The sequence below is a fragment of the Apteryx mantelli genome, chromosome 4 (genome assembly GCF_036417845.1).
Source record: "Apteryx mantelli isolate bAptMan1 chromosome 4, bAptMan1.hap1, whole genome shotgun sequence".
NCBI lineage: Eukaryota > Metazoa > Chordata > Aves > Apterygiformes > Apterygidae > Apteryx > Apteryx mantelli.
In genome coordinates this window covers 52,519,204-52,534,221 of record NC_089981.1, presented here as the reverse complement: position 1 = coordinate 52,534,221, position 15,018 = coordinate 52,519,204, and the positions used below count along the sequence as shown (strand labels likewise).

At 42.7% G+C, this 15,018-nt stretch overlaps 1 protein-coding gene across 1 annotated transcript in view; it reads right to left on the bottom strand.

Moving 5' to 3' along the window:
- Positions 1–15,018, bottom strand: part of PLEKHH1 (pleckstrin homology, MyTH4 and FERM domain containing H1) — a 55,790-nt gene that overhangs the window by 35,460 nt on the left and 5,312 nt on the right. Inside the window, 3 exon segments of the mRNA XM_067296592.1 lie at positions 2,128–2,277; positions 5,576–5,638; positions 11,601–11,777. Coding sequence (XP_067152693.1) covers positions 2,128–2,277; positions 5,576–5,638; positions 11,601–11,726 — 339 coding nt within the window. The 5' untranslated portion in view covers positions 11,727–11,777.

Here is a 15,018-nt window from a genome sequence, read left to right as displayed (position 1 = left end):
CTTGAAGCCTTCTGTTCATCTCCTGTGCCAGTTCAGGAGAAGGAATGTCACTGAAAGGTCATCTACCTACAAAGCGACTTAACAACTAAAAGAAGTCAGTTCTAGAAGCAAGGGAAAGAGGGGAATATATTCTGTATGGCACATTTAGCCTTTGGTTTCTATAATTAAATGGACAAAAGTAATGGTTGCTTGGTTTTCTCTGCCATATTGGTTTTGCTCATGTGAGCATATACTTGCAATTAAGATAATAATAATAATAATGCCCCCCCCCCTTTTTTTTTTTCCTTACACCGAAGAGCATAGGTTCACTTAAAGAATGACATGAAAATACATAGTAGATTGCAGGAAATTCCCTGCACATCACTTTTAATCACCACACGCTATTCATCATCACAACTGCACATTTAAAAGTTCTTATTCAAATATGCTTGCTGACTTTAAAATAAACCTTGGCAACATTATGGCCAGCAGTAACATTTGTAGTTGAACATAATGAAATAAAAGTAATCAGATCTCATGCTTCATGACGAGGATTTATTTAGCTTTTCTCACTGGATATGGCTGTGTGTTGCTAATGATCAGGTACCAGCCTTTGCTGGGATCAGAATATTAGATTTGACAGACCACTGGGCTGAAATGATCTGGCAAATGTAGTGGGTTTATCATAGTCCTCTGAATAACTGTCACATGGTAATGCCTTTGAATCTCCAATGACTTGGACAGATCAGGGACCTAGTGGTAAAAGATTCAGAATATTGCTATGACACCCAGTGAACAGCAATGCGAAGATTTCATTTAGGGTCCTAAAGTAGAAAAGCCACATTATCACAGTGTTGTCACAGAGCTTAATAAGCCCTGTCTCTCAGCAGAACCAATTCACTCGGGCACAACATCCATGGATGCAGTTATTGTGCTCTGAGGTCCAGAAGCAGTTAGGGATTCTTTGTGTCCCACATTGTGTGGTGCAGACATGACCTCAGGGTCCTCTTATTAATGTCCTGAACTCAACAGTTCTCCACACCACAGTGAAAACAAATAGGGTGCCAATATTGAAGTAGCTCTTAAAGACCTTCTTGAGTTCCCACTGTCCCATCCCACTCAAATTAAACTGTTGACTGACATGGATTGTTTCTTGTCTGAAATTGTCAAGCTTCAACTTCCATCTCTAGAATCTCTTTTTGCCTCTTGCTGATAGAATAAGGACATTTCTACCAGAAACATCTTTTTCCTCACGTGTTTGAGTTTAATCATATCACACATCACTTCTGGGTAAATCAGAATTTCTTCCATCTGATTGAAAAAGCTGCTTCCAGACCTTGGTCATTACTGTAGCTCCTTTTGAACCCCTTCTTTCTCTTCCAAAAATGCAGAAACAATGCAGAGACACTGTCTACATTATGCCTGAGCAAGCTGGCCCCAGGAAGTGCCCTGAAACGCAGAGTATTAGAGAGATTGATGCCTGACCTCGACACTGCACCAGGCATCAAGAAGTTCAGATATCATTCTATTTTGCCCTTGAAGTGGGTGAAAATTAGTTAAATGTAAAGTGCAACTCAAATGACAAAATTTTTTTTTATGTAAAATTCTGATGAGCTGTTTTCATTAAAAAGAAAGTGATTTACTTAGCAATGTATAAGGTTATCTCAGTCCTTATGTTATAAAAAAGGTCACAGGGGAAGACCTTTACCTGAGTTGAAATACAAGGTTTGGTGTAGGTATGGCTCCTGCTTTCCACCAATTGAGAATGCAAGAGACTAAGAACTAGCCATATGAGAAAATAGCAGGTCTTTTATAATGAACACATCTGGCACGCTAAAGGATTGCTAAAGACTGGGAAAGATCCCTTGCTGAGAAGCAGCATATGCCGAGTCAGAAGTGGGCCATGGAAAGACTTTGCAGAGCAATCTACATACTGCTAGGAAGACAGAGGCTGAATAGAGGCTTTTGTCTGGAAGGAGGAAGGAAAGAGGGCATCTTGCACTGACCAGGGCATCATTTTACAGCTGATCTGGAGGCAACTGAGATGTTAACACATAACAATGGAGACATAAGCTATACCTTTGAACTGTACATTAGAGTCCCTCCAGCTCATGAAACTACAGTTCTCCCCGTAGATGATGTCTTTACCTGTTTTGCCAGCTGTGTCTCCAATCTGTTGATCAGAACTTCCTTTCCTTGCACTGTGCCTATCAGCTCCTGGTATTTCCTGTACAGGGTACTCTCTGATTCATTGGTCTTCATGTTGGCTAGTTTCATCTTCTCTTCCATAACTCTGATCTGTAAGGATAATCAGAAGGAGATCAAAACCAAAACAATGCAAAGGAAGGAGCTGCTTGTTTAGTGCAAGACCCTGACTGACTGAGAACATTGTGAGGGTGACAGAGCACTGGAACAGGTTGCCCAGAGAGGCTGTGGAGTCTCCTTCTCTGGAGATATTCAAAACCTGCCTGGATGCAATCCTGTGCAACATGCTCTAGGTGACCCTGCTTGAGCAGGGGGGTTGGACTTAGATGATCTCCAGAGGTCCCTTCCAGCCTCAACCATTCTGTGATTCTGTGATTTCCAGGTTTTATATTTGTAAAGTCAGGAAAGGAAGAAAAAAAAAAAAAGTAGTAAGTCACTTATTTTCATATATGGAAAAATAACATTCACTTGCAATGCTGAGGCAGTAAAGAACACAAAATGAACTGTGAAGTGATAAACACACTGGATTGTGAAATATTCACGCATTATTGGTAAAGGAGACAATATAAGCACCATAGTCTATACGGATATATGGGTAAGGTATGACACATTTTCCTCCTTTACAACACCATGGCCAGCTTTTTACCCCATTCAGTATCAGGGTATACACCACAAAATCCTGGCTATTTGTTTCAGGTCAAGACTACTATAGGGAAATGTATTAAAGAGTTCCTTCCTCTTATGATCCTCAACTTTAACAATGTTTTGGCAGCTTCTGGCTTTCTGACAAATGTTATCTCTAGACCTGCTAATAAGTTATCATGTTAGATATTCTGGAAGCTTTGCCCATCTTTGAGCTCCTGCCAGTGCCAACAGTAGCTCATCTGAACAGGAGAAGCACCATCATAAATGTTCCTTCACTAAAGACAAGGTTTCAGTGCTCTAAAATCTAGCTGTTCACGAAGCCTTTCCAGTTTAAGTGAATTCTGAAAACTTCCTCACTTTCTCCCAAATCGATGTGTCCCAATATCCAAGTTTCTCTGCTTTATCATTACCTCATCCTATTGCAATGGGTTACAGGACTTTGCTTCTAAAGGTGAATATATTTCCTCCAGCTTAACTCAAACCCACCAATTGCAGCATTTGATGATGAACAAATACCTGGTTCCAGCACATCCCAGAGGGACTGAATTTGCAAAGAATTCTGAGACCAATTCCTCATGCCAAGCTAACAGCATCTGTTTGGAGCTGGAAGGCAGAATGCAGGCAATGACCTGCACAGAGTCTGCATGAGAGAGTTGCTCATGCTCTGCTGGGCAACCTACACCTCATACTTACAGAAGCTGTGTTTTGTCCTCCTGTCTGTCTGCATTAGACAGAGAGGCAAACTGCCTCTTCCTTGTACTGAATCAGAGAGGCAGGCACCCAACATCCAAGCCAGAACACTAAGCCTCCTAAGTCGGATATGTTTTCATTAGAGTTTAGGGTGATTACAGTAAAAAGAAAAGGCCCCTCCCTGCTGTCTGATGCCCAAAGGCTGACTCTGTGCTGGAGGCTCACAGTGGGGACTGCAAACACGTGATTTCTTTAATTGAGGCTGGCAGCTGCAGGGAGCCCACTGAATTAGCAATCCAAACCCCCAGTCTCCTGGAGTGAAAGATAGCAAGGGATTTTATACTCAATGTGGAGCCCTTTCATTTGTCAGCTGCTTCTCATTCATGCTGAATAAACCCGTTTATTGAAGGAGATGTCCCTGCTTCTTATGCCGTCACTTCTTCAGGCTGCCAGACAAAAATGAAGCATTTCTTTAGCCACACTTTTCTCTGGATGTGGACAAGACTGCAGGAAAGAGAGATGCTGCAGCTCTGAGGGTTGATCTAGTCTCTAGGACTTGCCAACAACATGGTTGCAGAACTGCTGGTGGCAGGTGAGTGCATGCAACCTTCAGAATAACCCTCATTTCTGTTAAGGACATCCCTCCCACATCTTCCCAAGCCAAGTTCTTTGTTGTCCATGCTCTGACCTGGATTTGACTTACTCTCCATCTGCTCCTTGGTGTCACTGTATCTCTCCATATCATGTCTGCTCCTACTATTCAGATGTCGGCTAGTACAAACCCTCCTTCGTTGGCCTGTGGTGATAACTGTATTTCCTGTTGACGTTGTCACAGTGACAATGTTACCTTTGCCTGTTTTGGTTGGGTGTGAACTTACTGATACCACTCAGGTACAATTCTTGTTCTTGTTGGCAACTGCTGGTCTAATGCAGAGGCCAACAGCAGGGCAACTAGATATAGTATATCTCCTATTGTTGAGCTGGTCAGAAAAAAATTCACATTTTCAATATCAAACTGATGAAGGCTTGGAATGGTACATTCCACACAGGCCTTATCAGGCATTTCAAGCCCCTGATTCCCAAGCAATATGTTTCCCAGTGTTTATACTACAGGTTATTTCATCCTTCACTACTGATGTCCTCTTTGATAGTCATTCTTTGACATCTTGCATGGCTCTCTCCATTCTGCACTTTAATTTCCAACTCAATGTTCAGTCCTGTTGCTCTTGCCCAGCTAGTGGGAGTTGGTCCACTTTAAACCTTCCCTTTGGCAGTGGTCTACAATGATGACAGAATCTCAGACTGTCTGGCCCTTCCTGGTTCTTTGTTTTTATAATACCCCTTACAGTGTGGGCTGTATGACAGTCTGCTTCCTTCCATTATTCTTGTTGGCCTCTTCACAAGCTGAAGTCTCTCTCTCTTCTGCTCTGTTATTTAAGTAACATGAAAGACTAGCTTAGGCAGAATGCCTAATTTTTAGATGGCTACAGTAATGAGCACTGAATCCTGCTCTTAATGCTTTCCCCACTGGCTCCTGAACCAGAACAGTAATTACTGAATAGAAAGTCCAAAACAACTGATGGATTTTGCAGACATGCCCTACCTGTTTTGCAGAACCTCCCCTACTTGTAGGCAAGTCCTTACCAGTATTCTTTCTTATTTGTTTTCTGAGGACCCAATAGGCAGCTCTCTGCACTTTAATCCTGAGATACAACATCCTCTTCCTTTTCCATAATCAACTCTGCCATCACTCCACAGTTCATTTGCTTCCCTATCATGAATGAGGAGAAAAAGGCTGTGAAGCTGAGAGGCAGATACAATGTGCTGGCTTTCACTTAGGGTTAAACCTATTCAGGAACCTGCTTGTAACTCAGGCTCAAAAACTGGAAAGCATGACCAGAAAAAAAAAAAAAAAAAATCACTTTGTGACTAGGGAATCAATGTTTCCCTAGTAGGGCACAACACTGCAGAGTGCTGTCTGTATGCTAGAATGGATGGAGTTTAGAATAAGTTCCTGCTGGGTTTGTATCGGAGCAAGCGTGGCAGAATTTCTTACCTGTTTCTCTGCATCCTCAGCCCTTTGCTCTGCTTCTATCACTCTCCGTTCCAATTCCTGCATCTTTAGAGCCATAAGAAAAAAAAACGGGGAAGGGGGGAGAGCAGAGAAAAAGAAAAAAGTGAACATTACTTAGCATTTCACCTGTTTGACTCAGGAGTCTTTCATTTTCTTGTGTAGGACTACAGATCTTTGGCATTTTTTGCATTAACTGGACAGCTCTGACCAAGAAACAAAAGCCTCTACCTCTCCAGTCTTTTCTTCTGCCCCACTTTGAATTTGCCAGAACTGTTTCCTCATTAGTGAGCTTCATCACTCATTACAAGGGTCAAGGGAATAATCCCAGAGTCTTGACCCCTCTCTGTGATTTACACACCATGGACTGTCCCTGCAAGTAGTCTGTCTACAGCACTCCATTCTCTCCTGTGTTCATTCCAGCTAGGATTAATTAATGACAGTGAACAAAACTGAATACACCTTGGCAAGCTTGTCTAGTGTGCCACTTCATAGCCAATAGTCTGCTTTGGCCTCAAAAGCACGATAGGCTCATAACTGACAACAGAACCATGATCTTAATTTTCCCATGCTTCTTCTCATTTTAAAGAGCTTTGTAAACCATCAATTCTGTGATCCTTAATCTGAGCATTGCTTCTACTGAAGTCAAAGGACACCTAAACAGAATTTGATCCAAAACGCATAAAAATCACTTCATTCTCAGTGAGATGCAGGCATATCTAGGGTGAAACAGAGTTACCATTTCATAACATGGAACAGAAATACACAACTGGGTGAGATAAAAGTCAGCTTTATCTGGGTTAAATTGGTTTGCATTCTCTATTTTCACATCTCTTTTACCGAAACCTATATTTTGTGATTGAATCATGCTAAAAATTGTCAAATAAAGACCAGACCTCATTTCCCTTCCTCCAGCAGCTTATCGCTAGAGCCTTTTTGATGGCAACTTAGGATCTTATTCAGCACTTGCAAGATCTTCTTCCAGCACCTGCCCTGCTTTGATGGGTCTCAGATTTTAGCCCAACAATGTCAACTCAGTGCCACTAGATTTCAACTGCTGATCTGCACAGTTATATGCTTCACAGAGTTTCCAGAACTTTCTAGGGTTTTACTGATGAAGGAATTACATAGAAGCAGTTTCAGAAGATTAAAAGAACTGTGCTTCAGGCAGAGAACAAACTGTAAGGGGAACTGAGCTCTTTTTCTCTTTCTCTGACACACTTCATGTTTCTGGATAAATCACTGGAGCCAAGTATTCAAGTTGGACACTCTGAGGACCAAGCCAATACTTCTGAAAATGGGACTTATTCATCTTGGGTTGATCACCCTGAATGCAAATGTCCGCATTCCTGCGTTTCCATTTCCCATCCTTCAGCTGGCAACAAGTCATTTTTTCATAAGTACACTGTGATCATATGAGCAGGCTGACATCTTTTGACAAACATATCAGAAGGGTGCACACATGTAGACAAATCAACAATCATATAGCTAAAATATATATCACACCATAACAAATATACACCATGAAGATCAGCAAGTACCACGTTCAGTGCAATACCCCTCTTGGTTGTTCTTTTTCCAGGAGATAGGTCAAGGACATCACACTCTATAGAGCTTAATCTCCAAACCATCAAGGACATGTCTTTGGCAGAGGAACAAGAAATGCTGTAGAAGACTGCACAGACTGCTAAAGCCATAGCTTATCTGACCAAAGACCCAGTTTGAGTGTCTTGGTAGAGACTGAGCCCAAGGCAATCTAACATTGACAGCAGTGATCTGGGTTGTGACATGAGTGTGTCCTTTAGGAACAGTGATCTAGCCATGCATTTCCCTATTAGTAACTGGATAGTCCTCACCATGAACAGGTAGCAGTCGGATCTGTTGGTGAAAGACAGATACTAGCTGGAGACATAATACATTTTGGGAAAAAAAGGCTGTTTCTGACAGTTTTAGAGTCAATGGTATCTGCTAGTTTTCTGATACATTGACAAAGGCTACACTCAGAGCACTGATTTTAGACAAACCTCTGGGCTTTTCCCCAAAGGCTAGCACCTTATGCTAATAATTTGATCCTCCACAAGGTGGGAGATCTCTCTGAAAGACTCAGGTTATTTTAAGATGGGACTGTTCTGGCTGAAACTTGCTGTTATTCCAGCCTCATAACAGTTTGCTTTCTAGTGTTAGCAGTCCTGATTCCTGATCAGGACAGAAAACGTATGTCACAACCATTCCTGATCACTAAAGAGTTATGGAAGCTTCTTGTGCAAGCAGGGTGACCTGGCTAAGTTCCAGGCAAATCAATTACGTTCTGTCACTCTAATTCCCCCGTAGCCCCAAATGAACTCCTACTTTTCTTTACTTCCTGTACTACATTGTTGGGTTATCCTACTATGAACTGTTAAATAACTGCTGTGTTTCTCATATACACAAAATGATTACCTCACCCATCTCTGGTGTCAGCTGCCTCACTGGGGCACATTCAGATTTAGTATGCCCATGTTTGTAAGGCTCTCGCAAATCCCTCAGTGAATTAATAATAATGCTTGGTATTTACATGGGTCCTTTCATTCAAAAGGCTTTATAATTTGACAAATGCTACTAAGTAACTTGACCCAGGTCACATAAGTTAGTGGCAAAGTCAAATTCAAGAAACTTCTCTCCCAAGCATTAGCCCAGGCAGCTTGTATGCAGAGAGAGTAACAGGCCCAGTTATATAGCTATGCTTGCATGAGACAAAAGACTTTTTTCCAAATGTTCGTTATTTATTGAAGCAAGACAGAAACAGGTTAAAAGCTACCCAGATGGCCCTTCTAAAAGCTGCAAAAATTCTCCTATCACCCATTCATCCAGGCCTCCCCACTTCTGTTCACTCAGAACACGCAAAATAAAATTGAGTGAAAGAAGTTCACGCCTGTCTCAGCCTCATTTTTCTTTCTGTCCTTCTTTCCAAGAGGTCACTTGTGACCAGGTCACCCTGCTGCCAAGGCAACGGCCTGCTATGCCACTCACCAACAGATGAGTATCCCTTTCTTTGTGTGAGAAACTCAGCGTGGAAATAAGTGCTTGTTTCCAAAGAGACCTAATCCCTGCTAATGTCTGCACCAAGCTGGGACCCAGGAGTCTCATGCCCCCAGAGGGTCTGAAAGGACAACCACACTTTCCTGAAGGCAAGGTGCTGGGTGCCTCTGCTATGCTGACCCAGAGCCTGGCTCTGCGCACCTTGCCTGGAGCTAACTTGACTGGTACAACTGAATATTTGCAAACCAGGCTATCAAAATGAAAGCTCACACTGTGTGAACTGGGGCACTGGTAGTTAAACTGCCGGGTTTTAAACTCCTCATGTTCTGAAAAGCGCTCTAGATTATTCAGCCTAAGCGGATTTTAAAAATCTCAAGTATTTATAGTGTTAGTGTGCATAGCACTGCCAACACCAGGCATGAGCAGGTTTGGGGTTTTTTTTGAATTAAATAAGAAAATGTCCTTAAAATGATAAAACTTGTTTAAAAAGACTGATTTAAAGTGAAGATCAGGTTTCTAAGCCTTTCAATCAGTAGCTTCCAGACTGCTAGACTCACGTAGCTCCCTAGCTACGCTAGGGATCAAGTATCACACCACTGGTAACGTTGTTCTTTGCTTTCTCTGGCAAAGCCACTTTCAACCTTTTTTCTTTTTTAATTTCCTGTTGCTGTGACCCCTATCCAGAAGGTTTCAGGGGCAATGCTCACCACAGGTTGGCAACACAGCTTCAGACTGTGCCCACTTCACATTTTTCAAGATTTCCCCCCCTCAAAACTTTTTAAAAGAGTGTAGTAGTATTTCAAAAAAGTCTGAATCTCTTCATTTTCACAGATGAGTCTGTTAGAAAAAAATAAAACCACAAGTGCTATAAAATGTGATAAAGATCACTGAAGTTGGCATCACTGCATGAAGAGCATGCATCTTCCTCCTCCCCCATTTCCTTCATTTTTTTGTCACTGCCCACCTATCTAACTGGGTGAAGAATACAGTGTGGACAAGAGTCCTGGTTGCTGTGACTGCCGGAAAGCCCCGTAGCGACTGAAGGGGTGGGAAGGAGGGTCTCTGAGCAGTTTGCTGCAGAGCACTCAGGACCCTAATGCACAGGAGACTTCACCGGCAGCAGCTTTCAGCATGAGCATCGTGTGCTGAGCAACCGCGCTGGGACCTCGCGTCTGTCTGTGCCAGGAAAGCCTGCCTAGAGCTGCCCCACATTATCTGGGCTCTCTCCCCTTCCCATAAGACATTAAGAATATGGAGTTGCAAACTTGCTAGCTCTTTGACCCTTCAACTAAGCATATCATGGCACCATACAAGTAGTTAGAGTAACCTGATCACTGAACTAAGCAGCTCCCTAATCTTAAAGAAGGGAACATTGCTTTGACTGAAGGGCTGAATTAATTGCAGTCAGGTCCCTAGAGGAGTCCCCTGAAGCAGGGGATGATTTTATTCTCTGCCATGGCCCACAAGACTCCTTACAGGGAGAGTCCAAAAGGTCTCTGGAGAGCCTATTCTCAAAAAAGAAATTTTAATAGGTGGGTTTCTGGTTTGTGGGTGTAGTCAGAAAGTTTCTCACAGTAAGAGTTAATAAAACATATGACCACAGATGCTATAATGCAGCAAATGTAAATAGTGCATATCACAGTTGCCCTTACTAGATGTACACTATGTCTGTAAATGATTTAAGCCCCTTTATCTAACTGGACTTTTCAAACATTCTTAACATTTTCCAGGCTGAGTAAGCACTGAAGTCCATCTCAGAAGCTACTGTGGAAAGATGAAGGGCGTGCTCAGAATTGCATCATTCGTTAGAACAATATAAGAGGTGGAATGAACAGACCTCACATGCAGTATACAGCATTAGCAGAAATATAGTTACAGTGAAAGCAAGGATGAAATTTGCTCCACTCTCTGAAGTGGGTGTCATTTAAAGACAAAACAAAAAACACACACACACACCATACAAGAATATATAGATAAAAGTTTCATAATACAAAATGGAGCAAGAGCGCGTTAGAACATATCAGGTACAACTTAAGAGCATTTGGAGTCAACTGCAGTCAGTTGCAGAGATTTCAGCTTCATTAGCAAATTGTGACTGAAAGAAGCTGTCCTCACTTTCCAACAATAACTGAATGGCTGAGCAATCTTAAACTGTACTGGGATATTGTAAGCCACATTTTGGAACAAAAAAGGAACTCCAAAGCAAAACAACAAACTTGGATTGAATTCAGATAAGAAATAAGTGCTTTTTCACTAAGCCAAATTGAAAAACAGCCCATTTTAAGAAACATGGTAAAAACAAAAATCCACCCCATGAGGAAAACCAAATACCATGTAAACCCCACAAAAACCTACACCAAAACCTGAAATCTTTGCCATTCCTCTCCCCTAGAATATCAACAGAATTCATCCAGTGCTCTTGAAAGAGAGCGATGAGTAGGAGAAGCCTCTAAAACAAACAGATGCCATGCCAGCTTCTCAGATCCAGATTTCCTAAAGCATCTCAGTTCTCTCTCCAGTATCTCCAGAATGTTTTGACTGGGTAGGCAGTATTATTTTAAAGCTACGGCATTATTTGTACCTCTGTCTGCTCTCTTAACATTATAGCATAATCTGGACTCCTGTAAGCTTTTCTACTGCCAGCCCAGTCCAGACTCCGTTATTCTTATCTAAAACATCTGCCCTTGCTCTGTATCTGCCTCATTCACTTGAGGTATCCAGAATCTTGCTGTGACAATGTTTTCCAGTGGAGTCAGAATACCTGGTGATTTTCCAGTAAACAAGGCCAAATTCTTATTTTCACCAAGGCCACTTTACACCACTCTGGCAGGTATATCCCTATATCTGAAGTGCTGAGCAGAATGAAATGACATATTGTAAATGAGGAGGAGATCCCTACCACAGCTAACAGTTTTACTGGATGGCTTAACGTTTAGGGATTTTTGCTTTCATCCCATAACTCAGTGTAAAGCAGAAGCAGCCACTGCCTCACCTTCTCAGCTAACAGCTCTCGGATCTTGCTTGCCTGCAAGCGGAATTTGAAGAGCTGGGACTCCAATGCAAGGCACCGTTTTTGCCAGTCCATACAGCTGCCATTCTCCACTGTGAGTTCAGCCATTGTGAAGTTAATTTATCCACTTGGGATGTCTTCTGAGACGCTCTAAAAATCCTAGAGAAGAAAGGGGAAAAATTATGTATTTTAGATTGGCAAACTTTTCATCCCTTGTGCCCACAGTCTCCCCCAGTCCAGTCTACAGAACTGGTGATACAGTTTCTTTTGCAAGCATATGGGCCAAATGAAATGGTACTATCCCAAGTTACTCATATTGCCCTCTGTCAGAAGTTACTATTTCCACTGCTGTTCTAGATAAATGGATCATACGATGACTTCCTGATTGATACTGGTACCAAGTCAGGCATGTAAGCTGACCTTGCTAATGGCTGGGGTATGGGTGATTATGTGAAGCGAGTTAAAAAGTGCTTGGCTACTTAGCTCCCACAGTGGACTGAAAGAATGGTTGGCTCTAGCTGATGAACAGGGTTAAACCCCAGGGGATAGTGACATCTTTCACTGGTACAGCTACATTTTGAAGAGGATGCTCATCCAGAACGAGCAGCACTGCTGCCATGCAGCTACAGCCATGCTACAGTTGGGGGGAAAATTCCAGTAGAATTGGCTCCCAGCAGGGAAGTCTGGAAAGTTTTTGCTGGGCAATAATGGTAAGTTTTACAATGGCACTGTATTAAAAGCCAAGAATGTTACGGATGAGCATACTCAAGCATTTAAACATATGAAAGTGAGCAGTTAATGGATAACAGATAAATATTCAAATAAACTTTTACCTTTAGAGTCCAAGTAAATAATTTACTAATGCATCACACTGTATATTCCACAAACAGCCTTTCTGCCATCCTTACAGCCCTTTCTCCTCTCCTACAGGCTGCGTAAACAGGATATATGAAGTAATAGTTTTCCCAGTTGCTAACTACGTGCCACAGTCAGTCCATAACATGTTGCATCTGATCCTTGCTTATAATCAAGAATCCCCTTCTCCATCTGAAAGTCAGCCAGCCCTCCTCCTATTAAGTTTCAGAAAGGCTTTTTAATGTCCTAATTTGGGGGGGGGGGGGAGAATGCAGGGCAATGCTCATGCTGCTCAGCACTGGCAGAAGAGTGGGACAGAACACCTCAGGAGGAGCACGAGGGGCTCTGGGCTTCGTGAGGTACAGCCCTCTCTGAAGCTCTTTGGTGGCAGAAGGATCTGTGCTCTCCTAGCCAGGCAAGCAGGCAGCATCCTGGTTTGTCATATTGTAAGACAACAGCTCGTTCCACTTGCTGGCCTCTTCCGGCCCTAATCAGCCCCAAATTTGGGCAGGATTCTGCACGTAGACCTTCTCCACTATTTCTGCATATCTGAGACTGCTGAGACAGGCTCTGCCTATAGAGGGTGATAAACAGAAATCAGAAGAAATAAAGCTACATGACCTGAACCCTAACATGTTGTACTTTTTCCTCATTCAAGCACAGACTTTTTGATTCTGACATTTGGGTTTGAAGCAATACCTCTGCAACACACTCTGCATGGTGGGGAAATACTCTTCCCTAGTCTGGTTGTGCCAACCACCTAATCCTTCCCAATAGGGTTGTCTGGCAGTCTGCTGACGTACATCAAAGCATAAAACCTGCTGCTGTGTGAAAGCAACTTGGGGGAGGTAGGGGAGAGAGGGCAAGAGAGAACAGATTTGTCTCTTGACTAATATTAAATCTCTCTTGGGCAGAAAGCATCCTTCATTAAGAGGTTATGAGCTAACCAAAGCGGGCAGAACACATAATGGGCCAAGTGTCCTGTACAACAGCAGCCTCACTAGCTCAATCCGCTTTGCCTCGGAGATATTCAAGTGTTGCAGATAATAGGAGAGAGAAAGCCTTTTTCATTGGGAGAACTGGGAGAATTGGACACAGTTACTCAGACAGGCCATATTCAGCTAAGGTTATTCCTCTGTTTGCACGCTGTAGTGTTCCTGTTTCACACCCCAGAACACATCTAATGCTGGATCCCAGAAATCAGAGATGGAAGGAACCTACTGGGTGGAGCTGGGGCAAATATTTCAAAGTTAACTGCAATGAAAAACCTTGAATTTGTCTCCCCCCCCCCCATGTTTGCAGTCCTTTTGTGTTCCTTTCTGCTAAGAACATTTCTGGAACAACTTTGCCAGCAGAAAAGAATCTGAAAACTATGAATGTTAAGTACATAGTATGGAATTTGCAGAAAGTGAATTCTGAACTCACATTAGCAATCTGAAGTATTGCATGCTTCCAGCCAGACTCTAAAATAATACCAAGAGACCTTCTTATCCAATAAAAAGGCCTAGCTAGAAAGCACTACAAGACCGTATTTTACAGTTGTTGACTAGGAAGGTGCTTACTGAAGAATAGAAAGGCAAACTGCTGAACAAAAAAGCTTCTTAAAAAGCTACTGCACAAAGAAGCACATGTAGAGAATCCATGGAGCAGAAGGCTGCTTGCTACTTCACGTACTGGCTACCAAGAAGGTCCTACTTTTTTTAAACAAATTCCACTTAGGGTTACCTTAGGTAACCTACATACAGAGCTGGATGAAAAAAAGTTACACTCCTCACCTTCCACAGAGTTTCAAGGCAAAAAATCCTAGGGAAGAGAAAATCCAACTTTTTGGTAGCAGCAGAATAGAGGTGGGGACGGGAGATGTGAGGGTGCCAGAGTGGATGGCTGCAATGGGACCATGAGGTCTGCAGGGAAACAGAGGAAGGGGAAAGGATGTGATGGGGATTTCAGAGATGCAGGTGGGAAAGCACCAGTGTGGCTTGAGGGCACAGGGCTCTTTTCCCTCCTCTCCCCCTGCTTTGTCAGCAGTAGCAGGCAGAAACTGAGTGTTCAAGCTCTATAGTGCTGCTGGAACAGCTGGTCTCTGTCTCCTCAGAACAGGCAAAGTAGGCAGCTCATGGTTCACTTTATCTACGCCTAATACTAGTCCTTGTCCAGAGACAGCCTGTCCCAGTCATTCCATGTGGCAATGACATTGCACTTGGAATCAGAGGACCTGCAGTCTCTGTTAGTCAATCCTATTGCTGACTTGTATTATATTCTTACTTCTCTAGGTTTCATCCTTCCCAACCTGCAAGAAGGGCAATTATAAAGAAAATCCACCATCCTGGACATTCTGGATGAATGACTGACTTAAGCATTCTGCTACAGGTTGATTTCTAAGAGGGCTGGGGAGTTTTGTGAACAGTAATCACCTGCTTAGGTGTGAAAGCTACAGTGATGTGCTCAAGCCCCAGGCTCAAGGATATGAACTGGCTGCTACTATTTGCTTGCTCCCCTCCTGTCCATATTGTATGTGCAACCTGCACGGCTGGTATGGTGTAAG